Source organism: Stylophora pistillata, chromosome 6, assembly GCF_964205215.1.
Source record: "Stylophora pistillata chromosome 6, jaStyPist1.2, whole genome shotgun sequence".
NCBI lineage: Eukaryota > Metazoa > Cnidaria > Anthozoa > Scleractinia > Pocilloporidae > Stylophora > Stylophora pistillata.
Genome location: NC_142524.1, coordinates 10,013,620 through 10,039,574, shown reverse-complemented (window position 1 = coordinate 10,039,574; position 25,955 = coordinate 10,013,620). Strand labels below are relative to the sequence as shown.

The 25,955-nt window shown below is 38.0% G+C and overlaps 2 protein-coding genes, 1 long non-coding RNA gene and 1 pseudogene across 10 annotated transcripts in view; 3 read left to right on the top strand and 1 right to left on the bottom strand.

Annotated features, from left to right (window-relative positions):
* LOC148728178 (uncharacterized) overlaps positions 1-3,853 on the top strand; it is a 4,879-nt gene extending 1,026 nt beyond the window's left edge. Inside the window, exon 1 of the mRNA XM_088725868.1 lies at positions 1-3,853. This exon is cut by the window's left edge and continues 1,026 nt beyond it. Coding sequence (XP_088581994.1) covers positions 1-3,660 — 3,660 coding nt within the window. The 3' untranslated portion in view covers positions 3,661-3,853.
* LOC148728177 (uncharacterized) overlaps positions 1-6,010 on the top strand; it is a 9,623-nt gene extending 3,613 nt beyond the window's left edge. Inside the window, exon 2 of the mRNA XM_088725896.1 lies at positions 3,865-6,010. Coding sequence (XP_088582022.1) covers positions 3,865-5,141 — 1,277 coding nt within the window. The 3' untranslated portion in view covers positions 5,142-6,010. The remainder of the gene's footprint in view (positions 1-3,864) is intronic.
* LOC111347071 (uncharacterized) overlaps positions 4,031-25,955 on the bottom strand; it is a 99,688-nt gene continuing 77,763 nt past the window's right edge. The window contains exons 1-5 of one of the 7 annotated variants that reach the window (XR_015989016.1): positions 11,248-11,388; positions 10,347-10,395; positions 9,338-9,474; positions 4,881-8,692; positions 4,031-4,097 (exon numbers count right to left, since the gene is read on the bottom strand). This is a non-coding gene — a long non-coding RNA (uncharacterized LOC111347071). Of the gene's footprint in view, positions 4,098-4,445; positions 8,693-9,268; positions 9,475-10,346; positions 11,067-11,247; positions 11,389-25,955 lie in introns of those variants that run through there. The other 6 variants (XR_015989015.1, XR_015989008.1, XR_015989017.1 and 3 more) reach the window with 6 other exon arrangements.
* On the top strand, positions 11,474-24,729 carry LOC148728176 (sec1 family domain-containing protein 1-like; annotated as a pseudogene). Its single transcript, XR_015988998.1, has 15 exons — positions 11,474-11,536; positions 11,790-11,860; positions 12,540-12,628; positions 13,768-13,858; positions 14,804-14,926; positions 15,345-15,432; positions 15,721-15,810; positions 16,002-16,057; positions 16,513-16,595; positions 16,832-16,931; positions 20,206-20,357; positions 20,908-20,993; positions 21,642-21,718; positions 22,218-22,285; positions 23,282-24,729. The product of XR_015988998.1 is annotated as a sec1 family domain-containing protein 1-like (transcript).

The window sequence follows — 25,955 nt, the reverse complement described above, 5'->3', positions numbered from 1 at the left end:
GACTCACGACTGAGTGGCCAGCGACATGATCCACGTGCAGGCACATCTACCCAATCACGAGATCTTCACTACACCGACACATACGTCACAGAGGAGCAACCATATGACACACCCTTTGATCATGATTGTGGTTTCACCTATTCTTTGGAAGCCCAAGTACACAGCATCGCCGCTTCCAGCCAAGCAAAGCGATACTTCACAACCCTATCACTTTCTGCGACAGGCTCAGCATTCACTCAAGTCAAGTTTCAAATAGACACTGCAGCAACATGCAACACAATGTCCATCAATACTCTCCGCTCCCTTCTGCCAGATGCAGAACTCAAACGATCCCCCTACCGTCTATACCCCTATGGAAACTCCAAACCGTTGGAACCTGAAGGTCAGGTGGATCTAGTATGTGAAAGAAAGCACAGGTATGAAACACTCACGTTTCAAGTCCTACCAGATTCTTCTATCGGATGCAAACCAGCACTTCTGTCAGGGAGCGACAGTGAGAGATTGGGACTTATCAAAGTACTTGCAGATGAAATCCATTTCCTATCCTCAGAGGTAGAAAACAGCATTGCTGAACACGGCAAACCCCCAGGGCTCCAGTCTACCCGTCCCTGGGAATTTGCACCGCAGCCTGTAGAATCAATTCCAGACCCGAAGATGAATATGGCCTGCAACCATCTTCGACAACTCCATGAGGCCACAGCCAACCCATGCAATCCTCCACCTTCGCCATCAAAGCCAATCAAAGTTCTCTCAAACCGACAGCTCCCACCTCCGGGCCAGTTACGTAAGGAGGACATTCTTGACCAGTACGCCAACACCTTCGAAGGCCTTGGTGAGCTTGGTCCACCTGTTCATTTTCAAATAGATGAGAGCATACAACCTGTGCAGATGCCAGTTCACAGAATACCAGTAGCAAAGCGAGAGCGTGAAAAACAAGCCTTGGATCGTTACGTCGAGCAAGGGGTTATCGCCAAGGTAAACGAACCAACCGCCTGGTGCTCCAACGAACTTATCCGAGAAACACCAAAGAAGTTCAGAGTGTGTATAGATCCAAGTCAAACAGTTAACAGGGCCATCCACCGACCAAAACACCAGATGCCTACCCTAAATGAACAACTTCATAAGCTTAGTGCAGCAAAATGCTTCTCCCTAGTTGACGTCAAAGAAGGCTTTCTCCACATTCCCCTCGATGAGGACTCATCGTGGATGACCACTATGCACACAACATATGGCAGATACAGATGGCTTCGTCTACCCTTTGGTATTACCAGCGCCCCTGAAGAGTTCCAGATGAGGTTGACCACCGCTCTAGAAGGCCTAGAAGGCATCATATGTATTGCAGATGATATCCTAGTATATGGAGAAGGAAACGACTATGAAGAAGCTCTAAAAGACCACGACAGAAGATTCATTGCTCTGATGGAATGCTGTCATCAAAAGAACATCAGACTCAATGCAGCCAAACTTCAGTTCAAGCTTAAGGAACTCAAATTCATGGGCACTATTATTTCAGATAAGGGAATGAAACCTGACCCTGACAAGGTAGCAGCAATAACACAGCTACCGCCTCCAGAGAACAAGGCAGCACTCCTGCGCTTCATTGGCATGGTCAACTATCTGTCACCCTTCTGTGCAAACCTGAGCTCGGTGATACAACCTCTACGAATGCTCACCCAGGAAGCTGTACCTTTCATCTGGTCCAACGCTCATGATAACGCATTCACTAAGGCGAAGCAACTGATCTCCTCAGCCCCAGTCTTAGCCTACTATGATCTCCACAAGCCAGTTGTACTTCAAACAGATGCCAGTGATTATGCCCTGGGCGGTTCACTTTTACAACCCAACGACAATGGTAAGCTGCAACCCGTCGCTTTCACATCCTCCAGCATGAGTACCACGGAACAGCGTTACTCCCAGATCGAAAAGGAGTGCCTGGCAATATGCAACTGCTTTCAGAAGTTTGACCAGTGGTTATATGGCAAGGCTGACATTGTAGTCCACACAGATCATCAGCCTCTCGAAACCATACTAAAGAAACCATTGAACAAAGCCCCAGCCCGTCTGCAAAGGATGCTGATGAAACTGCAACGATATCGGTTTCAACTAACATACAAGAGAGGAGCGACACTCCACCTGGCTGACACTCTATCTCGGGCAGCCCTTCCACAGCCAACATCGGCGAGAGTAACACACTTCGACGTCTTCCGAATGGAGTTGGAGTCCGAGCAGAACCGCCGCAACCCAAGGCTGGAAGAGAGCACCGAGAACCACTTACGTGAACAGACAAGCAAAGACGTCACACTGGCAGCTCTATACAAAGTCATTGTCCATGGATGGCCTGAAGACAAATCAGTCCTCTCTGAATCCCTACGTCCCTATTGGAACTACAGAGACGAACTATCAGTGAAGAATAGCATAATATACAAAGGCACGCAAGTCATGGTACCCCAGTCTATGCACAAAGAAATGCTTAGGAAAATCCACGCCAACCATTTTGGAGCAGAATCGAACATACGCATGGCCCGAGAGGTTCTCTTTTGGCCAGGGATGAGAAAATCAATACAAGACATGTGTGACGCTTGTGGCACCTGTGCCCAATACGGTACGACCGCACCAAAAGAACCGATGAAATCTCTACCGATACCTACAAGGCCCTGGCAGATAGTCAGCCAAGATATCTGTGACCTCCACAACCAAAGTTACCTAGTAACTGTGTGTCACTTCTCGGACTGGATTGAGGTAGACAAGCTGGGAGATACCCTATCCTCCACGGTCATCGAGAAAACAAAAGCCCACTTTGCCCGATATGGCGTCCCAGCAATCTGCCACACCGATAACGGTCCACAGTTTATAAGCGACCAGTACAGGAAGTTCTCTGTGGAATATGGTTTCAAGCACACCACTTCCTCCCCGTACCACCCCAAGGGCAACGGCAGAGCAGAAGCTGCCGTTAAAGTTGCAGAGTCCATGTTAAAGAAAGCAGATGATTTCCACACTGCTCTACTTCTGTACAGAAACACTCCACCTCAAGGACACGCATACTCACCTGCTCAGCGTATGTTTCTGCGACGCACTGCCACCACCCTGCCTACCACGGATCATCTGTTGGCACCTGCCATGATCAACTTTAGCATCGTAAAAGAAGACATCCTTAAGAAAAGGCATGACAGCAAAGCATACTATGACAAGTCAGCCGGAGTGGAGCACCAACCAGTCAAAGTTGGCAGCTACGCCTATGCCAAGCCACCTCCCCGCCATCGCGACAAACCATGGATCTATGGGGAAGTCATCAAGGAAGACAACGGACGGTCCTATACTATTCGTACCTCTCATGGTACCACGATCCGCAGGAACAGAGTCCAACTGAAACCCGCCGCACCACCACCACCTATTCTCCAACCTCAGATAGTAGTCAACCGAGCCACAGTAGATGCGACAGCTAACTCCACCCCTGCTCCACATCCTATCACACACGCCGAAGTCAATCCGCAGGGCGAACAGAAGACCCACGAACACCCGAACCCAGCAGCAGATGCAGTACCAGAAACCTCCCTGAGAGAAGCAGAACCCATAGCAGGTTCCTCTACGCCGTTGAAGCAGACGAGATCTGGGAGAATAATCAAACCCCCAGAAAGACTGAAAGACTATGTCACAGACTAGGCCTTCTCAAACATTGCCTATGAACACTCTGTAGCGTTTTTTAAGACATGTTATTTATTTATTTTTTTTCTTTTCTTTTTTTTCAACGGGGGGAGATGTTGGTCAGCGGTTTCCCGTATGATTGTGAGAGCACGTTGTTGTAGTCCGCCATGTTGGATGGCGTAACGAATAAAGTATAGTTCTGTTACTAGCACTGGCGTCTAGACTATTGTTCTTCGTTAGTAAATGTAATGGAGAATGTGCGAGGAATTTCACATATAGATTTGAGAGAAAATAACACGGGGCCATTAGGAGGCTTTGAGATTTGTAAATTGTTAAAATGTAGGAATTCTCAACTGAGCTGGTTAAACCTCACAAGAAATCAACTGAAAGATGAAGGAGCAAAGTATTTAGCTGACGCCATCACAAGCAACAACTGTCAGCTACGCACGTTAAACCTCGAGGACAATAACATCACAGCCACAGGAGCACAGCACTTGGCTAATGCCATTACAAACAACAACTGTCAGCTACGCACGTTAAACCTCAAATACAATAACATAACAGCCACAGGAGCACAGCACTTGGCTAATGCCATTACAAACAACAACTGTCAGCTACACACGTTAGACCTCAGATGGAATAACATAACAGCCACAGGAGCACAGCACTTGGCTAATGCCATTACAAACAACAACTGTCAGCTACACACGTTAAACCTCAGAGGCAATAACATCACAGCCACAGGAGCACAGCACTTGGCTAATGCCATTACAAACAACAACTGTCAGCTACACACGTTAAACCTCATATACAATAACATCACAGACACAGGAGCACAGCACTTGGCTAATGCCATTACAAACAACAACTGTCAGCTACACACGTTAAACCTCAGAGGCAATAACATCACAGCCACAGGAGCACAGCACTTGGCTAATGCCATTACAAACAACAACTGTCAGCTACACACGTTAAACCTCATATACAATAACATCACAGACACAGGAGCACAGCACTTGGCTAATGCCATTACAAACAACAACTGTCAGCTACACACGTTAAACCTCAGAGGCAATAACATCACAGCCACAGGAGCACAGCACTTGGCTAATGCCATTACAAACAACAACTGTCAGCTACACACGTTAAACCTCATATACAATAACATCACAGACACAGGAGCACAGCACTTGGCTAATGCCATTACAAACAACAACTGTCAGCTACACACGTTAAACCTCACAGACAATAACATCACAGACACAGGAGCACAGCACTTGGCTAATGCCATTACAAACAACAACTGTCAGCTACACACGTTAAACCTCACAGACAATAAAATCACAGACACAGGAGCACAGCACTTGGCTAATGCCATTACAAACAACGACTGTCAGCTACGCACGTTAAACCTCTACAGCAATAACATCACAGAAGCAGGTGAACAAGCATTAAATTTAGCGAGCAATAGTCAGTCTAAGTGTCAGCTCTATTTTTAAGCCTCAGCAATTCCAATTGTAAATTGTAAAAAAAATTACGTCAGCCACTTACTATTCAAATAACTGTGAGGTAACCAGCTCAGTGACAAATTACGGCCCAACAACTCAAAGCATAAATGGAAGCAAACTATGTAAGCTGAGAAAACGCTACCACCAGCAAGAACAGGATCGAAATGATAAAAAAAATGAACCAATGAACATGTTTATTGACAGCAAAGGATGTCAATCTTGTTTTTTTTGAGAAATGAACCAATAACATTAAAGTAAAAACACAAAGCTTACGGCAGAGAGAACAGACAAGTCTCGGACCTTTCATGATTGGTTAGTTTCGATCCTAAATTCATTGCATGCTCGTGTATGTTTTGATCACTTCTGTTTGTTGCGAGGAGTACTTTTCTGTTGAAGTTATTAAAGTTCTTTTGAAAATTATAAGCGGATCAGATGAGTTAATACGGTAGAGATTACATTGTACAATACCAAGATTTTCTTTTCAACCCTTTTTTTTTTTTATTGAAGCGAACCGGTTGAAGTTGTTTCACTCGCGTTGCAAAAACTAAGAAAAAATATATAACGAGATTGTAAATCAGTATCTCGCATTGAAAGACAAAAGGCTTTTTTTGTAGGGTAGTGGTAGTAGTAATTGCAACAGTTTTTTGGAGGTTTCTACTTTTGTTGTAAATATTGTCATTTTTTTACGCATTTATAGTGTGTCACTTGTATTATATAATAAAATAACAATTAGCTTTACTGCAAAATCAGAAGATGATGCATCAGACTTTATCAGAGCTAAAGTTTAACCTGCCAGTACTTGTAAATGGAACCAGTCCCACATTTATCATTGTTCAATAAATATTGTTAAGTGATTTAAACTTTGTGTTGTGATATATTTAGCCCTGATATTTAGACACAGCTTGGAAGCTATGGGAGATGGGTATGGCCTTTTCAAAATCAATCAAATTTATAAATTTACCAGAGAAACTGTCTCAAGGTGAGGGTATGAAGCCCCTCTTAAAAAAACCATTTCTCTATTTTAAATCAAAAATCCCTTCAGTAGGTTCCTGGCCACTTTGAGAAAACCTATTTAAATCTTTTAAACCAAGGTTTATGAGACCAATCGACCTCAGCACACACAAATTAAATAACTGAAAAATCAAAGAAAAGAGATGAGTCCCTAAGACAAAAAAATGGGAAGTGGAGGCAGCGGGGCCTCACAAAGATTTCCACTTATTGTGGCTTTGGAAAAACATAATCCTCGAGATTTCTTCTAATTTTTTTAAACACCTTTATTCCATCTTCATGATTTTTACAGGACTTTAGAATTTAAATGTAACTTTCCAAATTTTTGTAAAAATACTAAACTCTCTATAGAATTTGACTGAAGAAGGAAGTGATTGCAATTTCTGTGTTCAAACATCTTTATCCTAATAATCTTTCAATCTGATCCAAAAGTATGTCACAGCATAGAATCAGGTGTGTTCTTTGAAGCTGGACATCATAGATTAATTTAGCTTCATTTTCTCCTCAGAATATTAACCCTTTCACTCCCACAAATCATCGATGGGTAATTTCTCCTTCCAATACAATATTCTGAAAATCAGAAAGGTGACAAGAAGGAAGTGGATCAGCTATGGTACATTTGTTTTTGATTAGTTGTTAGATGCTTCTTGTTCAAGAAAAGCATCATCGTGAAAGTCAGGATACAAACAGCAAAACAAGTCAAATCCATTGTATACAAAAATAGGCCAACATGAATCTAAAAGCTGTGGCAAGGTTAGAGTGGTTAAATTTAAATTGAATTTTACTAATGTGTAAATTTTGATCTCATTTCAGTATTATTCCTCCCTGTATGATTTTTACTCTCCTAGGACTGCTTTGTATGTTTATCGGCTCAAAAGGATAAAACACAAACTCTATTCATGCATTTACTGCTGTACATATCTCTTTACAAAACAGTCAACATATTTAAAGACAAAATTATCAAAGAGAAGAGGCATGGAGATTTTTTTAATTTGTTTTTTAGCATCAGTAAGATGTTTCTTTAGAACAGATTGCCTATATTTTCATGGCTATCAATGCATCAATAGGGGTAAAAATGTGTTAAGAGGTATGAAGACATTTCTTTACCAACCTCTTTCACAAGAATGCCTGCATCTTCTAATTACTACATATACAACAAGAATTTTCCATTTACTTCAGTAAAACTTCATTTACCAGAATATTGATTTTCTGAATTATTTACATTATCAACCATTAGCAAATATATTTTGTTTCTTGAATCTGATATTTATAAAATCCACTGAGTGTTGCAAACCAGTTTTCTTTTTTAAACAAACCTGTAGGATCATCCAAAGAAAAAATAAGTTATATTTTTCATTTTCAGTAAGATTTATTATTAAAAGCTACAGCTGTAAGTATTCAAAATATTTTCCACTAAATACAAAAAAATTTTCTCTTCGGGAAACAAGCAGAGTGTTAACATAGGAGGTAAGCAGTTTCTTGGTTAATTTTCTTCTTAGCTGGAAGCTCATGGATTTTGAATCAAATCTGTTTTTTAACTGAGACTGATCATTTGTTAAAAATAGTCCACTCATAAAAAGGAGAAACCTCTATTCTGAGCAGGGCTAATGCCATGTGTTAGGTGGTAACAGTGTTACGGTAACTGATTACCGGCAGAAAGATAATAACCTCGCTATTTCCACGAAACACAATTTATTCAACTGTAAACAACGGGAGATAAACTAACACGAGCTAGCGACTACTCTTGGAACAATTCAACTAAGATCAACTATGTATTTATCTGACCACAAGCAAAGTACTGTCCTTCTCTCTGGTGAAATCTCCTGAAGACTTCCTTCGACGTATCGCACTCGACGGTAAACAACTCTGGACTTGACAGCAGAATGTCAATATCACATCCGAACGGGAAAATCCCTTCACTTGTCACTTGTCACACAATATCACTTGTATATCACAAACAGGGAACGAAGTCCCAAATCACCACCACAACCTGACTAACGAGCTGCTTATATAAGCATCCGAAGAGAGTCTAGAAGTTTCCAAAAGTAACTATTTATAACCATTACAATAGTAACTATTTATAACTATTACAGTAGATTCTATTCTTAAACTGATGAGTCACAGTTCTAGAAAATTCTCAAAACAACAGATTGCGTGACATTGACCTTCACGAACTTTCTGGACAATTCTGATCCTTGTAACAACAGTAAGGTATCAAGCCATCACCATTCATTGTATACCACTCTATATTAACCCTTAAAACCAAAACCTGAAAAATGACTATGCTGAATCATTCATTAAAATCATGGGAATAAAGGAAACGATTGCCAACCTAGGAAACTTTGATTTTAAAACAAGTTCTCATTGTCATTCTCAAAGAAATGCATGGAAAAGAGAATGGAAAATATGGATATCGATGTTAGGTTGCAAAAGGTTAACTCTTCTGTGAATACACATGAACATCTGTCATTCTATCAATAGCCTCAAGCTGTTGTGATATGAACTGCAGTGTATCCAGTCCAGTAAGCAGTTGCCTAAAAGCAAACAAATTAGCAGACATGATTCACTGAAAGATAAATTACACACTGCTCTACACTACAAGTTTATAGAGATAGACTGTTCTTTCTCTGAACAGAAATGTTAGCACTTTATGTATGGTTTTAAATATGCTAACAGAGTTAAATATTGCAGTTGTTTTAAACAAATATGAAAAGGAACAACTTGGTAAAATTTCATGTCAGTATGAATTTTTAACAACACTAATCCCTCTTTAAACATGAGGACATTTTTATCTACTATTTCAAATGTACAGCTTGATGAATACAGAATGTGTTTAAATGGAAGTATTTTAACTCCTGCCACCAACATTACAAACCTGAATACAACTAGGTGAATAAGAAAGACATAATTTGATAAAGAAAATGATGATTATTAACTCACAAATATAATTAATTAATACTGAGAAAGGTGTTGTGGAATAAATTTATGACAAAAGGATTCATTACCAAGACCTGTTCAAAAACAAAGGGCCCTGACATCAAGATTGAAAACAAGTAATATTTTGCCACAACTATACAAGCTTGATTATACAAAATAAACAGACATCTTACATCAAGATTGAAAGCAAGTAATGTCTTGTCACCAGCAGACAAGCTTCATTGTACAAGATAAGCCCACACCTTACTGCTTGCTTGGCATCTTTTGCTGCTATGTTCATTTGATCAGCAGCAGGTTCCTATTTATCTTTGACAGCTGTCATTCTCTAATGATTGGCATCTAGCAGCTGGTTCTATGTTGCTATGGGAACAGACTCTGTCTGACAAAGGATAACAGAAAAGTTATTGTAAACTTTATGTTAAGGTAAATCAAACATAGTCTAACCCTTAGAGATTTTGACCCATATCTGACTGCTGACCATGCAGACGTTGGCTCTTTTCAGTGCATTCTTACATTTTTAAAGACTATATTCAAGGTAACATGGTGTTTTGGGTAATTGGCAATGATATTGGGTAACAGAAAGTTGCAAATGTTAAAAAATGACAGAGAAAACTTTTCATGATTCCAAATCAATAATTGAAATGGTTTATTCCTTTATTTTAAGTACAATTTGGAATAACCAAGCACAAGTGGGGTGTTCCAAAGACCAAAAAAAAATTTCATGAGCCTAAAAGACATGTAATTACTAGTGCTCTTGTGATAGCTTACATTTATAACTGCATTTCCTCAAATAACTGCTTAGCATTTATTTAAAAGTTTTAGCTGAAAGGTGATGCATTTAATGGAGAAGGGTGCTCAATTGAAGGGGGAGCTTATTATTCTGCTGTACTGATTCAGCTGTAGTTGAAACTTAAATAGCTATAAATAAGTGGTAATAGAAACAGGTTTTCATTGCATCCCTAAAAAAGTGAAAAGAGGAGGGGGGCTTATTTTAGGGGGGGGTGGTTGTTTGACATTATGGTCTAGGGGGTGGGCATTTATTCAGAGGAGGACACTTCGTAGTACATGGGCACTCATTCAAGGAAATACTGAGTGAAAAAATACCATGAAAAAATATCATGAAAAAATATCATGAAAAAAATTAATACCAGGGAAAAATATGTGATAGCAGTTAATAATTATGTATAAACAATGTGAATTGCCATCACTAGCTAGTGTAAAGCACCAAAGTTAAGAAATCTTTAACCATACCTTTAATACATTCACTTCTTCTTTCCATTTTGCAACTGTAGCTTCAGCTCTGAGAGTTTTTTGTCATAAAATAAAAATAAATAACGAGATTCAGTGAATTTTGAACTCAAACATGTTCATTAGGACTCCCTTGTTTAATATTGTTAAATGACAAGTGTAATATTCCTTGTCAATAATTAACACAAACTTTTTATGCTGTCTTTTTAACATTTATTAATTGGCAATTGTATTTTTGTTATCCTGAAGGTTGATATTAGGCTTTATCCACTTTATATAATTATCAATATGACTTTTAGCTATCTTCAGAATAGTAGGTGACTAAGTTAACAGATTTGCATCAAATGCCTTGGAAGCCTAGGTGCTGTAATAGACTTGTTTCAAATCAATATCACTGCTATCAAAATATTCATAGCCTACACTCCTTTAAAAAACTATTCATTCTGACACAATTTGAGTCACCAAAGCACCCAAACCACCCCTGGATCCACTCCAGACCATTTGCACACTATTTTCTAACCATACTACAGAAAGATAAGTGTCCTGCTTGGGGACAGAAATGCTCCGGATGTGGTAGCCGGAACCACTTCAGGAGTGTCTGCAAGAAGTCTTTACATTTAGTCATTATGAAATAAATGCATGATTAATGTATGGGGATATATGGAAGTCTTTCCGAAAATTTAGGGGGGTTCGACCGATGCACCCCTGGATCTGCTCCAGAGCATTTGCAGAGTATTTCCTAAAGCGGCAGTTTCATCTGCCTCTCTTTTCTCAATCTTTGCAAGCTTTTTTCGCAATCTGTATTGATTCTGGTAAAGATAATAAACAGTACAAATGCGAATTTCACTCTCGGTTAAGTATAGATACATCATTGCACATCTTTATTTTAGGATAAAGATCTTACCAGATTTGAGTAAGTAACGGTAACTTTGCCACCATCTATCCGTCATCTTGATTTTGTGAACCAGTTCCAACGTTGGATGGCTTCCCTTTTTGGCTCATTTTCTAAGATCTTGGGTTTGCAAAAGGCACACAAAGCTGAACCATATAGCTTTAACAAACACACTTTATGCGTGTGGCTACAACCTTCCTCGACAATACTGGGGAGAGTAGACGCGGAGGCCTTCACGCTGAGCATGCGTTAAATTAAAGAAAATCCAAAATGGCGGCCGGCTTACAAGCGAGACAGATAGGTAATACCGAGTCTCATTTGGTTCTTTTTGTCGTTGACAGATCATTAAGCTGAACATATTTGTAACTAGCTGCCATATCTATAATCTCACTTTTGACGTTTAAATTGAAAAATGTCAGTTTTTCCGTTGAGAAGAAATCTTCTATAAACGACCCTCTTTCTGTCCTGGTAACAGGAAGACATTCCTTCCTCTTTACTGTCAAGTTTTTCTTTATGAAAAAGCAATGCCCACATATTTGTGCGTTTAATTTCAGAATCCTTGGAGCGAATTCTTAACTTAAATCAGCCGATAACGAATACAACTGCTGTCGAACCCTTCTGGAAGGTATCAATTAAACGCAATAAATGACCCTACCACCGTGGGGGCTCCAATAAGCTTGCGAGGAAGTTATCGTTTCCCTTGGCTTCCCGTCGGGGGCTTAGAGAGGGAGGCGTATGAGAAAGGGGCTCTCTAGAGTGGGAGGGGATGCTCAGAATCATTTTCATCCAATTTTGTACTGAAGTATTATCTAGCCCAAAGAATGACAGTAACTTAAAATTAGAAAGTTTCCTTTCTTCTCAGGTGGGAATGAGCGGGGGGAGGAGTAAGGAGAGAGGAGGAAAAAGGAGAGAGATAAAGGGGCTTCTTGGAGACGGAGGCCCCATAGAGGGGAGGGGCAATATTCAAAATGGATAGGTATAGAAACTCTCTTTCTGATAATTTTGTTCTGAAGCAGTTCCTAGCCCTTAAAAAAATGATAAGAAAGGAACAAAGTCTTGTTGTCTTAGAGAGGAGAGGTAAGGACGGGGAGGGAAGAATGGAGAGAAAAGAGGGAGCCTGGGAGAGAGGGGGTCTATTGGAAACCGTCCCATGTAAGGTAAGAAAAGCAAACATGTTTCTTTGGCAAAGGTAATCACTTAGTTATTTTGTATCTCACTCGGAGATGCAGGCAGACATGAATAATTACTATTATTATTATTATTATTATTATTATACACTTTTTTTATTTATTTTTTTTATGCAGGTCCTTGTATATAACGGATATGGTCAGGACATCATATCTCCTCTTTTAAATGTAAAAGAGATACGTGAAATGGGCATAACATTGCATCTGTGAGTTGAAATCCAATCATTTTAGTTATTTACCTTGTAGACTAAGATGCTGTTCAGGGACAATTTGCAAGATAAAATTTTTGCTTTAAATATACTTCATTAATTATTATACACAATAGTTGAAGCCATTGCTGTTCGAGGCTACTTTTGAGGGCAAGAGCTGATGACCCTGGCATTTTGTTGTAAGGGGAGGTTACCAAATTCCTTCAGTTTTTTTTGTTTTTTTGTTTTTTTTTTTTCAAGATGTGGTTGAGAATTGAGTGGAGACTGAATGTAAAACTTAAAACCCATTGCCTCTACTTTTCAAAAAGAATTGTCTGCTTAATAAAATATTAAGTCTTTCTCTTAACTTTTTGAAGTGAAGTGAATACTTTATTAATGTGTCAAGAGATTTAGCTACCAAGCTAATTGGGGACACTCCTATCTACAAGATTTTTAAATGATATTCATGTAAATATATACAATAAAATATAATATCGAAGGAGATAAACAGACAATCATACACAGCAAAATGTATCAATCACATGCATATAAAATGTAGTTAATAAGAAGGTATTATGTAATACAGGCATTGCATTTGCATGACCCATCTAAAAGGTTTGTAATATTAATTCTCCTGATGGCTTTCTTGAAGGCTTGAAGACTTTTTTTTCTTTGAATATCTTGACTTACTTTCCCCCCCATAATTGTGGTTGAGAATTGAGTGGAGACTGAATGTAAAACTTAAAACCCATTGCCTCTACTTTTCAAAAAGAATTGTCTGCTTAATAAAATATTAAGTCTTTCTCTTAACTTTTTGAAGTGAAGTGAATACTTTATTAATGTGTCAAGAGATTTAGCTACCAAGGCAAGGAGTTTTGGACCTTACACATTAGTATCAAAATGTCTTGAAGATGCCTAAACTGTAAATTGGCCACCGTAATGAGTTAAAAAGCTGACATTTCGAGCATTAGCCCTTCGTCAGATTGAATGATAAGTTTGAGTAATCTCATTTCCTCGTTGCTGGATAATGAGCAGATATTGTAGGGAGGGGTTTTATGGTAATCACTTCTGGGAGTTAAAGGGTTAAGTTCTGACCAACTTTATGTAACACTACCCTGCTCATTTTGATGTTGCAAGTTCTTTATTTCTATTTATAGTCTTCTACATTCTGACAGAGATGCTATCCCAGAAGTTCCTGCTATTTATTTTGTTTTCCCTTGTGAGGAAAATGTGAAGAGAATATGCCAGGTTTGAAACATTTTTAGTATTTGAATATAGGATGTCTTTCTACAGTTTTTCATTTTTCTTTCATGACTAAAGGTGAATAAAGAATAAAGCTGTAGGTGATTTTTAAGGCAATTGTAGATTCTCCTTGACTTTCATAAGTAAATATGAGGAAATTGAGAAGGTAATTAAAGTAAATTCTACATATGATGCACGATCCTCATGGTAGAGAGCGCTATTTATGCAATAGCGAAAATCAGACCTGAAAAAAATCAGGCCTGTAGAGCTAACAAGCCAACTGGGAGCAGGCCGTTAAGTTGATTCGGAATAAACCCGTGATGATAAATCAGATACAATGAATATATGAAGTTCATATAGTTTGAACTGCGGTATTAGATACGTATGATGCACGATCCTCGCAGTAGAGAGCGCTATTACTACTGCGCTCTCTACTGCGAGGATTGTGCATCATACGTATGTAATACCGCACTTCAAAATATATGAACTTCATATATTCATTGTAATCAAAAGTAAATTCTGTTCACAAACCAAGTGGCCCATCAGGCCGGCCCTAAACTCTTGTTTCCTTAGCAGGAAGTGACTAGGAGATTTCTACTCCCACCCTGGATGGGATGCTAGTCCATCACATGGTTATCCCCCAGCATTGAATTCGCCAGTACCCATTTAAACACCTGAGTGAAGAGAGGCACTGTGAGGGTAAAGTGTCTCGCCAAAGAACACAATGCAATGTCCCTGGCCAGGGCTTGAACCAAGATCACTTGATGTGGAGTTGAGCGTACTAACCATGAAGCCCCTGTGCCTCGTGCTAAAAAGGAGTTTCTTAAAGCTTTTTTCCACACAATTCTCCAATATAATCTATGTGAAAGTGGTTATTTATTCTTACTCCTGATTACTGTGGTGTTAGTATCCATCAAAGGTCATTCTGTTAATTCTGTTAATTTTTTTTAGGATTGCAGAAACCAACTTTATAAGTCATATTACTTGAATTTCATTTCTGCGATATCAAGACATCGTTTAGAAGATCTTGCCACAGCAGCTCTACAGTCAAATAGTGTCACTCAAATCACTAAGGTACATGGAGCTGCAATTTGCAATTTGTAGAAATTGTTTCCTAGGTTCTAGAAATGCTCAGTTTTGTCACTTTTTTAGTCAGACATACACAAGCTTAAAAGTTGGCAGAGGTTTGGGAAACCTGCCCTGAATTACATGTTTCAGGGCTCTTGAGCAGTGTCCGTCAGGGAGAAACAGAAAGAGTGATTAAAAATGACTAGGATAGTGTAATCTTAAGCCAAAGTTTTAGGTCATAGAAAATAGGAGACCTGCAAACGGTTTTCAAAAGTTAATGATTTTTGTGAGTTTGAAAGGGAACAAACCTCAATTAGATTAGTATTTGTCTATTACTTCTTAATGGAGAGAATAAGTACAGATATCAGATTACTGATAAATTCTGAAATCTTGTTTACATTTTGGTTTTTTTTTTCTTTGATAGATGTTTGATCAGTACTTAAATTTTATTTCTTTGGAAGATGAAATGTTTACAGTGAGAAATCAAGACAGAGATTCAATATCATACTATGGTAAGAACATTCTAGTTGAAAGTCTGCCAGAAGTGGTGTCTAAGAATTTACAACCTGTTTATAGAAAGGTGGTGGAAAGGTACACATAATTATCAGGATTTTTGTTTTCCCTTTGATATCTAAGAGTGACCAGCACCTGATTTCTCTTACATTAAGGTAAAAAAAACAATTGAAATGATCATCAACTGGAGAATCTTTTGATTGTTTCACAAATTCTCTTTCTCAGCACCTTAGAAATTTTTGGAGAAGAGTATGGAGAACATTTATACTGATATCTTTATTTTCCAGCACTTGACAGACTAGATGCGAAAGATTCAGACATTGAAATGCTAAGAGATGTTTTAGTGGACAGTCTCTTTAGTGTATTGGTGTCTTTAGGTAAGTTCACGTTCATAAAGAGAAGAAAGTGTTCATACTTCAAACCTTCCATGATCTCTATTGAGTTTCAAATTGAAATGTTATGGAATATGCTTATTACACTTTTCTGTGGGAAAGGCGTAAATTAAAGTTTCTGCAGTTGTCTTTATCCAGGAAAGGACAATATACATTTAGTTTCTTTATTTCTTCAGGGACTGTCCCAATAATTAGATGTGCAAAGGGCAATGCTGCTTAAATGGTAGCAGAGGTAATCAGTAGCTTGATATCATTTTTCTTTTCATTTGCCTTCTCAAACAAAACAAATAGTTTTGGAAATCCTTGAATTTTCACTCCCCTCCGAAAAAGGTACTCCTCCAACTGGCCATAATTTCAAACAAGCATCCCCACTTTGCCCCCCCCTTGAATTAGGGCCTTTTGTTGTTCCCCTGTTTTCAAGGAGGTGCACTGGGATTTTGAGTAGTGGTCTTGTTAATCATTCTCATTTGGCCTTGCAAATTAATACTGTTCTCATCCAGTTTTTCATTCAGTTTGGAAAGTTCACGGCAGGTGCCAACTGTACTGCTTTTAAATCTGAAGGGCCTGATTATTTAACCAAAGTTTAGCTTTTGTTTGACAAAACTGCGTCCTTTGTTGTTTTAAAAGTAAAATAAAGGCTTTAGTCACTTGTGGGACTTATTTTACAATGTTATGACTCTTTTATAGGGACTGGATAAAAAGTTGAGAGAAAACCTGAGAGATTCTAGAAACAGTCTGTTTACAACAGATATTCCATCTGGCCAGTTCAGGTTTGTGGAGATGTACACAGCATCAATGGTATGTTTTTAAAAGTTGGGACACCTGTGGCCATAGGCCTTGCAACACTTCACGTGAACTCAGTCTGGTTTGAATTTTACAAGGATCACTATGGGATTGATTAAATGAGTTGCATTGACTTGATTTTGTAAGCTGCACTCACAAAGCAGTTTTTTTTTTATGAGGACAATCTGTGGTGGTCAAGACCAACATATCTTTGCAACATCAGTTTTCAGCGACCAGTGCTAGTAATTTTGGATCGTAACATGGATCTTTGTACCCCTTTACATCACACCTGGACATACCAAGCTCTTGTGCATGATGTCCTCGTAAGTGAGGGAGAAAGCTTTATTTGTAGAGGATAGCACTAAATAGCTAGAAGCCCTCAGAACACCCACTCATCCCACCCTAGGGGAGGACATCCATCACACAGCAATGTCGTGCGTGGGAAATTAACTTTTCCTGCCCCTAACCTTGCGGGAGATGGGTCCTATGGTTTCTTTGTCCTTATCTGAGAAGCAGGGTGTCAAGCGTCCTATATATTCCTATAAAATCCTATAAAGTCCTATTTTTTCAGACTTGTCCTATAAACTCCTATAAATTGAGGTAAATCCTATATTTTCCTATATTTTAAGCCTTCTTGTAAAAAAAAAAGAATATTCAAGAAATGTAAAAGTTGTATTGGCGTTTAAAATCCACAATCCAGGAGATTTTTTGTCACAAATATCTGTTAGAAACAGCTTAGAAAGCAAATTGCCCAATTTGCACTCTTGCAATGCATTGTGGGTTGACTGTGGGGGGTCTTCCTGGCTGCCATGTTGGTGTTGAGAGGTGAGTTTATATTTTACATCCATTTCCATCCTCTTTGTATTCTAACAATAGCTGTTTATTATTATGTCACCTCACTTGAGATTGATGACCCTTTGTTCTTGTATCTATTTTGAATGAGAAAACCAAATACACTTGTTGCTTCAATGTTTCTTTTATGATGTAACATCAGATACGGAACGAACCACTTTTGTTTCTGATATGATTATTATCCTTTCGTCCAAAAATGCCTTTTATCTTGTAGAATAACTTACTTAGATGCTTTAATGTGAAATGAAAAAAGTTATAAATATAAATTAAAGTAAATAAATCCGTGAGTTTGCTGATTTTCAATACGATTACATGTACTAACATTTAATGCTATTTTAGAGATAGTTAAAATTTTGTAGTGTTTCTGCTGTTTTGTGGTTCAAGTTGTATTTTTAAAAACAGTCAATATTTGGTCTGTGCGTTCAGCCACTCTTTAACTGAGGAAGTATAAGGTTATTTTGGTGGTACACTACATGTCACATTTCAGATTTGCATGGCCCCCTGGAAAATGATCAAAGGATGCAAATAACTTAATGCTGTATTAACCAGTAAATAATTATTCGCAAGTTCTACTTGAATGGAAACCCTGCAGCTTTTTTAAACAACTTCTACCTTTGTTTAGAATTGTTCAACAACAGATAATCTTTTTTTTGGTCATTAATTAGAGTGAGACTACATTGGCAGACATGCCCAAACATCAGACAAAGTTTAATGACCGCTGGCTAGATGAAATAGATGGAAATGGCCATAAACTCAGGTTGTGGTGTTCCAAAGAAATGTGAAAAAGAGAAAGAAGAGAATGAAAGGAGAAGGAAGGAAAAAGAGAAAGAAGAGGCAGAAATTGCTAGGCGACAGAAAGAAATGGATGCTTTGAAGGCCAAGAATGCATCACTCCTTGAAAAGGAAACAGCCCTTAACGAAAGAGAGAAGGAGCTAAGAGAAAAGCTGGAAGGAGTTGGCCAACTCCTTATCGACGGAAACAGCAAGCTGAAGAGTTCAGTCAAAAGCAGCGATAGAGCTGGCATAAATGCAGCGGAAGTCATGATAGAAACTGCTTCAGGGTTAGCACAGAAGCTTAATGCAGAGATATCTGAGATAAGAGAGAAGCAGAGAAATGTCGAGTGTCAAAAGCGGAAGCTTATTGAAAAAAGCTTAGGAGAAGTTCCTATGAAGAAGGCCAGGGTGTGTGCCTCGGTACCAAAGCAAGCATCAAAGAAGAAGAGAAAAAAGAAATCCAATGTTAAGACAACCACAGCGACCTAAAAGCAGCGGTGAAGGCCTTGTTTATAGAAGAATTTCCGAATGCTTCAGCTTATCTGAAAGTTCATCCAGAACTGTGACTTGTGTTGAGTTATTTGGCCTTGTAGCATATAAATTTCCTTGCTTGTTACTTGCATTCACAAAAGTGTCAGTACTGAGTTTTGAACTCGAACCAGTTTATATTGTTTATATTGTTGAACTGAAAGGGATGTCAGATTGCCCTTCTTATTGATCTCACAAGCCGAAGAACGTATTGTTAGTAAGATCAGGTAATGATTCCAGAAAAAAAAATAAAGAGATTTTTGAAACCTAAAGTGTCTTTCTTTTATTGACTTTCAATTGGCAACATATAAATAATGATATTAAATTGTCTTAAAACTAAAGAACCTTACGTTGGGCCTAAAAGTGACTGTCAGATTAGTCCTATATTTTTGCAGTTTTGGTGGGTTTTGTCCTATATTTTCAGGTTGTTGAGTCCTATATTCCTATATTTTTGGACCCCTAAAGTGCTTGACACCCTGGAGAAGACAAGAATATCTATTCATTTCTTGATATTATAGAAAGGTTGCAAATTCTCCTCAGTTATTTTAAAACCATGAGTGTTGGTGCAGTCGGGGCTTGAACCCTCGACCTTCCACTCAACAGTCCAGCGCTCTACCAATTGAGCTAACCAGGAGGTGGTTACAGTATTATTCAGCTCTGAACTCTCCTTTACACTCAAGATTGACTAGAAGCGAATTTCTCCTTACAATATCACCCCTGAATCACACATTACTTTAACAGTAACAGTAACAGTAATAATGGAAGTGATTACCAACTAAAGAAACTCTTTATTATTAAACAAATTCAATTCTCCTTGTCAGCACCTTAGGAAATGTGTAGAGAACAGTAGCTCAATGGATAGAGGGCTGGTCTGTTGTGTGGGAGGTAGAGGGTTCAAGCCCCATCAGGAAGTGATCACCAACTAAAGAAGCTCTTTATTATTAAACAAATTCTCCTCGTCAGGACCTTAGGAAATGTGTAGAGAACAGTAGCTCAATGGATAGAGGGCTGGACTGTTGTGCGGGAGGTAGAGGGTTCGAACCCCAGCAGGACCAACACTCAGGGTCTTAAAATAATTGAGAATAATTTGCTACCTTTCTATAACATCAAGAAATGGTTAGATAATGTAGTCTTCTCAGATAGGGATGAATAAATGGAGGTCCTGTCTCCTGCAGGGTTGGGTTAGGAGACATTAATTTCTTACAAAGGAGATTACTGCATGGTGGATGTCCTCCCCTGGGGTGGGATGGGTGGGATATTGGGTGCACTTAAGTTGGACCCTCGCTCTGTTGTGTGACCCTCACCACACTCTGGTGGAAGTGATTAAATAAATAAATAAATACTGACGTTTGGGTGCAAAGTTTTAATGCCATCATTTGTAATAATAAATAATTGGTGAGCTATGATGTCATCAGTAGCTTGTTTATTTTATAATTTCTCCAGGATTTACATCTGAACAGAGTTGTTGTCAAAGAGTCAGCAATGTCAAACACCGCAAAACCTGTAGATCCTCGCCACAGACATCCCAAACAAATGAAAGTTAAATCATATGACCTCAGTGCCACAGATAAGTTCTGGGGTTTGCTTAAAGGAAGGTGAGTCAGATATGTGCCATCTATGTATCATTTTTTGAACCTTCTAACTTCCATACATGATTAATATCTAACTTCTCCCTTTATTATCCATAATTATACTCATACATTATTAAGGAAAAAGGTAATGAGAATACTTAAAGTTATCAGGTTGAAGTTGTTATCTTAATCTAACACCAAATTCTTGTAACAAATTTCCAAGGAAATGTCCAGCAGCTAAAGGGAGAATTACCAATCAGATAATGTGGGTTAGAGGGTTTTAAAACATCTTTCTTATTTCCCCTTTACTACTTTCAGGTGCTTTTGTTGAATCAGGTGAATATTTTAGTTGTGAAATGAGCACCAAAGAATTTCAAGCACTATCATCCATAACTGAAATTAAAGCAGCTAATCACTAAGTTTTTTTTTCAGCAAGCAGGCCATGTTTTAAATCATGTAGTAATTTTTTTCTTTTCAAATTGTGAGCCCTTGTTCAAGTAAATTTCAAAGATTCAATGCCATAACCTGCAATTTATGCTGATTTATGTTCTTCTATTTGGGTGTGTTTTTGTAGTCCTTTCCCAACAATGGCAGCATCAATTTAGAAAGAACTTGATGAATACAGAGCTTCTGAAGAGGAAGTCAAAAAAAAATGTCATGGTAGGACATAGAGTTTGTATATCAAAAGATAATTTGTGCTTCTATGAGACTGTACTTGAAATATAATGTCAGGTGAAGTCAGCAACAGAGCCAAATGGCTCATCTGTCAGGAGCTCATTGTGGGAAGGTAACCCACCACAAGTTATCCAACCCCCCCTTCTGCCCCTCTTCCGCCCGCCGCGACATTTTGTCAGGCTTCCTTGAAAATTTGCTGATGCCCATTTATACCCCTGGGCACTGTGGGTGTAAACACAAGGACCAATCCAGCTCTTAACACTTCAGCTGGGAGTCTAGTGCACTAACTTATAAGTGGTCAAGACACCTGAAAGTCATCTCACCCTAAGTCATGTCGCTCAAAACCAGAGTCATGTCACCTGAAACTTTCAGTCATGTCACCCAAAAATCCTGAATCATGTTACACGAAAGAAGCAATCACTTGAAAGATCAGACTTCCCTTGCTAACTTGAAGCTACTACTAACTGTTAGGCCACTGTGTCTCACACATGTAAGCAGGGAAGAAATTCATTGGTGTCCTTCTCAGTGTTGAATTGGTGTTGATTACAAGTTCTGAATAACTGATCGCTTATTGGACTATGACAATCAGATGTTTGTGAATTGTAATATGTTTCATTTCTCTTGCTTTCTTAGGGAATTGATGAGGGAAATGAGGAGGCAATTGGTAAATTTATGGCTGATAGTACAGCTAAACTTACCTCTGCTCTTAGGTAAAGTCATTTCTCTCTAATTTCAACAAGTTGCAAGTTCTATCTATAAGTATTTCTCTTTGCGAGTGTAAATCTTCGATGTTAAAAGGAACTCACATGAGAAGGCTTACCCCACTGTATCATTTCTTCAAAGAATTAAGATGACACTACTGCATAATTATGTTCTTGTCACATTTTACAGTTCACTTCCAGAATTACTTGAGAAGTAGAGAATTATAGACATGCACACAACTTTTGCCACATTTCTCACTTATTAAATTGTTTGAAAATACTCAATTTTTCTGATTGTATCTACTGCCCTTTGAAAAGTTAGTATCTACTATTTCAGGACAAATTAATCCTGGAAATCATTCAGGATCCTGAGGGTTAGTTATAGAATTTTTACATGTGGAATTGTATGGTAGGGAGGTGATAATGAAAGTTTGTAGGATACAGTGAAATTTTACTTTTTCCATAACTCGAGTCCTCGTATTATTGAATTTTTCCACTCTATATTCAGCCGAAACTTCTCAGGATAAACTTTGGCTATTTATAATCTACCCTGTTTCTGGACCAACCATGTCACTGGTGAGTAACCATCAAGTGTTTGTCCACAGATAATCGAGGATAAGATCAGTGTTACTTCATTGTCACAGTGTGCTAGTCATTGACTAAGAAAATTCACAAACACCTTTCAACCAATCAGATGCTTAGCTGAAACATCATGATTTGTTACTCACCTTTTTTTGTGCTATGGGCAGTTGTCTTTATCCTACATTGAGCTCTTAAAGATTTTTTGGACTTTCTGCTGACTCAAAGCTTTAAACGCTCTAAAATCACCCTAAACATTTGGTTTATCGTTACTTTGTTGTTTGTCATTCTCAGTTTTCTAATATCCAAGTTGGTTTAAAACTGGGTTTTACTTTTTCTATTTTGGGTTTACTCTAAAATCCAAACTTGGTAAAGATGTAACATTTTCAATTTCGATTTAGAAGGTGGACTTTTTTTATTAACTAAACTGGAAAACGAGAGAAAACTTTGATTGGCAAAGGGATTATCCAAATAATTAAAATTATATTTAATTTGAATTTTTGCAAATCCAGATATGGATTCAGCTCATCACATGATAAACATAACTTTGTCAACTCAGTAATCCTGGTTTGCATTACCAGACAACAAACTTGGAATTGCACTATCACAATATCAACCAAAACTGGAAAAAATAAGAGAAACCCATCACTAGAAAATTGCCTAGGTACAAGTTATTTTTAAATAAATCTGAGTTATGGATAATGACATATCCAGTGTGATGAATGATCAAAATCAAATGTAGCTGTAGGGCTTTGTGTGATAACCAACTTCAGTAACTGTAAAAAGCACATTCACCACCAAATGTCCTAGTAGCCACACCCTACATGTAGTAGCTTTCAACAGATCAGTTATCACAGCCATGATGCTCTAAAAAACAGCACACATCTTGTCCTTCCCTTCTTAGGCAGTTTCAGTTTACATTTAGTGCCAGTCAGATTAAGTTCCTTGATTAGCAGAACATAGAACTGATAACTGACCACCTTCTCTATCCAGACCAAGGTGATGAAGTCAGTTGATGCAGTTGCCATTGGCTTGTTGGGAAAGATCAATCATGGATGCATCAGGGATGTACCGGTAAGTGTTCTTTTACGGACAAGTGTACCGGGATAACACAATTTACCACATTTGTTTTTTGGTTTAGACCTCGAAGGCATCCTCTTTTTTGTGAAGAGATATGAAGACATTCCTTTGACCAACATCTCTCACAGTTTATAAATTATCCTCCATTTACCTCATCACAACTTTACTTGCCACAATTTTGATTTCCCTATTTACATATTAATCAACTCTAAAAAATATAGTTCGTTCCTTTAATTTGATATTTGTAAAATCAAAGAGTGTTACGAACCATTTTTTTTTCTTAACAATACTTGGAGTTTTCAAGGAAAAGAATGACAAGTTCTTTTTCTTTTCATAGAGATTTCCCCTTGATGCCAAGTATCCAAAATATTTTTCATTGACTAGTATCAATTTTCTCGAGAGAAAAAGAGCAGAGTGTTGACATGAAAGGTGTTTCTTTTCCACAGCAAGCTGCAGGTTCAGAATTGTTGAATTAAAGCTGTTTTCACTGAGACCAATCATAAGTTGACCCTCTAACTCTCATTAGTGAACAAGACTGAATTTCTTCATGCAATTTCAATACAATATCAACCCAAAGAGCCATGAGAATGAAGAAAAATGTCATTTAAGGGAATGTTATTTGATCCAATGCCAAATTCTCTGAGCTAACATCATAAGAATTTTATGGAAGACAGTCAGGAGAATTACCCCTTTAACTCCCAAGCTACTACACATTTCCTTGTAAATTGGTAACGAGAATTTGGTGTTAGATCAAGATAACAACTTCTACCTGATAAGTTCAAGTATTGTCATTACCTGTTTGCTGGATAATGTATGGATTTTATACGGAGAAGTTACAGGTTCATCACTTCTGTGAGTTAAAGGGTTACTGATGAGATCAAGAGAGCAAAAGGGTAAAAACAGTCATCTCATGAAAAGAAACACCTCTGTCCTGAGCAGGGCTTCTACCAATATTCACTGAATTTCTGCACAAAACCTCATTGAAACCCATCCACGAAAATTCTCAGTTTGTTTAAAAAAGGGAAGTGGTGCCAGAAATTATTTTGGTTTTGTAGAGGGCAAAATTTTATTTTCCTAGGTTGTGTATTATACACAATTTTTTTCCAAGAATCGACAACCTAACAATTGTATGAAGACAGAAGGCAAAAATGTAGTGAATGTTTTGATAGAGTTTCATCGAAAAATCTGTAGTACTTGCAATCATAAATTTGAAAACAAGGAAAATCAGCACTGAGTCTATTTTGGTACATGTACGTAACTTTGCAATTTCAATACAGTAATAAATAATAATGGGAATTTATCCCCAAAATAACTTGTTTGAAAGTACAATTAAAAAAAATGACACCAAATTACATTTACAACTGAGTTGAAAAGTTTCCTTGTGCAATGAGATCACTGCTTTCCAGAATTTCCTTTGGAGAAATGACTGGAGGTAGCAGATTTTTTACCTCCGTTATCTTTCTCCTGACTAACATTGGCCTGTTTGTACTTTAATTCTAATGAATCATGCATTTCTATCATTTTATGACTGATTAAAATGTGGTAATTGTAACAGCAGCCCTTTAAGCAATACCATTAGCCACAATTGTGGCTAAATCCCCTGTACTAGCTATGCTCCCACTGATAAGTTTTCTGATGAGGATTCAAACTTGCTCCAGTTGCTGGACAGCTTGTTGGATTTCATTTTCATGATGTGTTGTTCTTTCCTAAATAGAAAAGAGAACAATGTCAGTGTCAAGTAACAATGACTGATGAAGAAAAAGCTATTAACACATACAGTCAAACCTGTATCAAGCAGTTACCCATGGGGAAAGGCAGGGTGACGGCTTCATACAGGTTTCACAGAATATGAGTCCAATGCAATATATAACACAGTTTTTGCCATAATTGATCTCTTAATTTAAAGGTTATTCGAAAGCTTGCCCAAAAATGCACTGACTCTTTGTGAATAAACAGCATCAAAATATGGTGGGGTAGGGTAAAACAAAAAAAAAAACAAAACAAAACAAAAAAACAAGAAAGCAAAATTACTGCAGACTGCTATTCATCAGTTGGACCTCTGGGTCATAACCATAACAATTGACATGTTTTATGTCCTGCATACTATTTATCCTGACAGTTCTTGGAAGAGAGAGAGTTTTCAATGTGTTGAGAACACTGATTTGAACTCAAAGTACTAAAATTTGTACGAGGAGATAAACGTGGAATAAATTTTACCCGAGAAACTATTCTTAGTCTTATTTTAGAGGTTCCACTTTAATTGACTCTTCTATCCAGGTAGACAACAATGCAAACAGGCCATTGGCACTTAGTCAAGGATGACCATGACCACTTTAATTCCAGCGGTGAAAATTACAGTTACTGTAATTAAAGAGAGAGAAACTTGGGATTTTGACAACTGACTGCTTTACTACAGGGTCGTTACGTGATATGGTGCCGCTTAGTACAGTTTCAACTATATGCTTATAACCCATTTCAAAACAAAATACCTAGTTGTGCTTACAATGTTTTGTTGTGCTGCACTCATAACTCAACTAAAGAGTAACATTTCAGGAAATAATGGAGATAAATGTGTCTTCTTTTGATA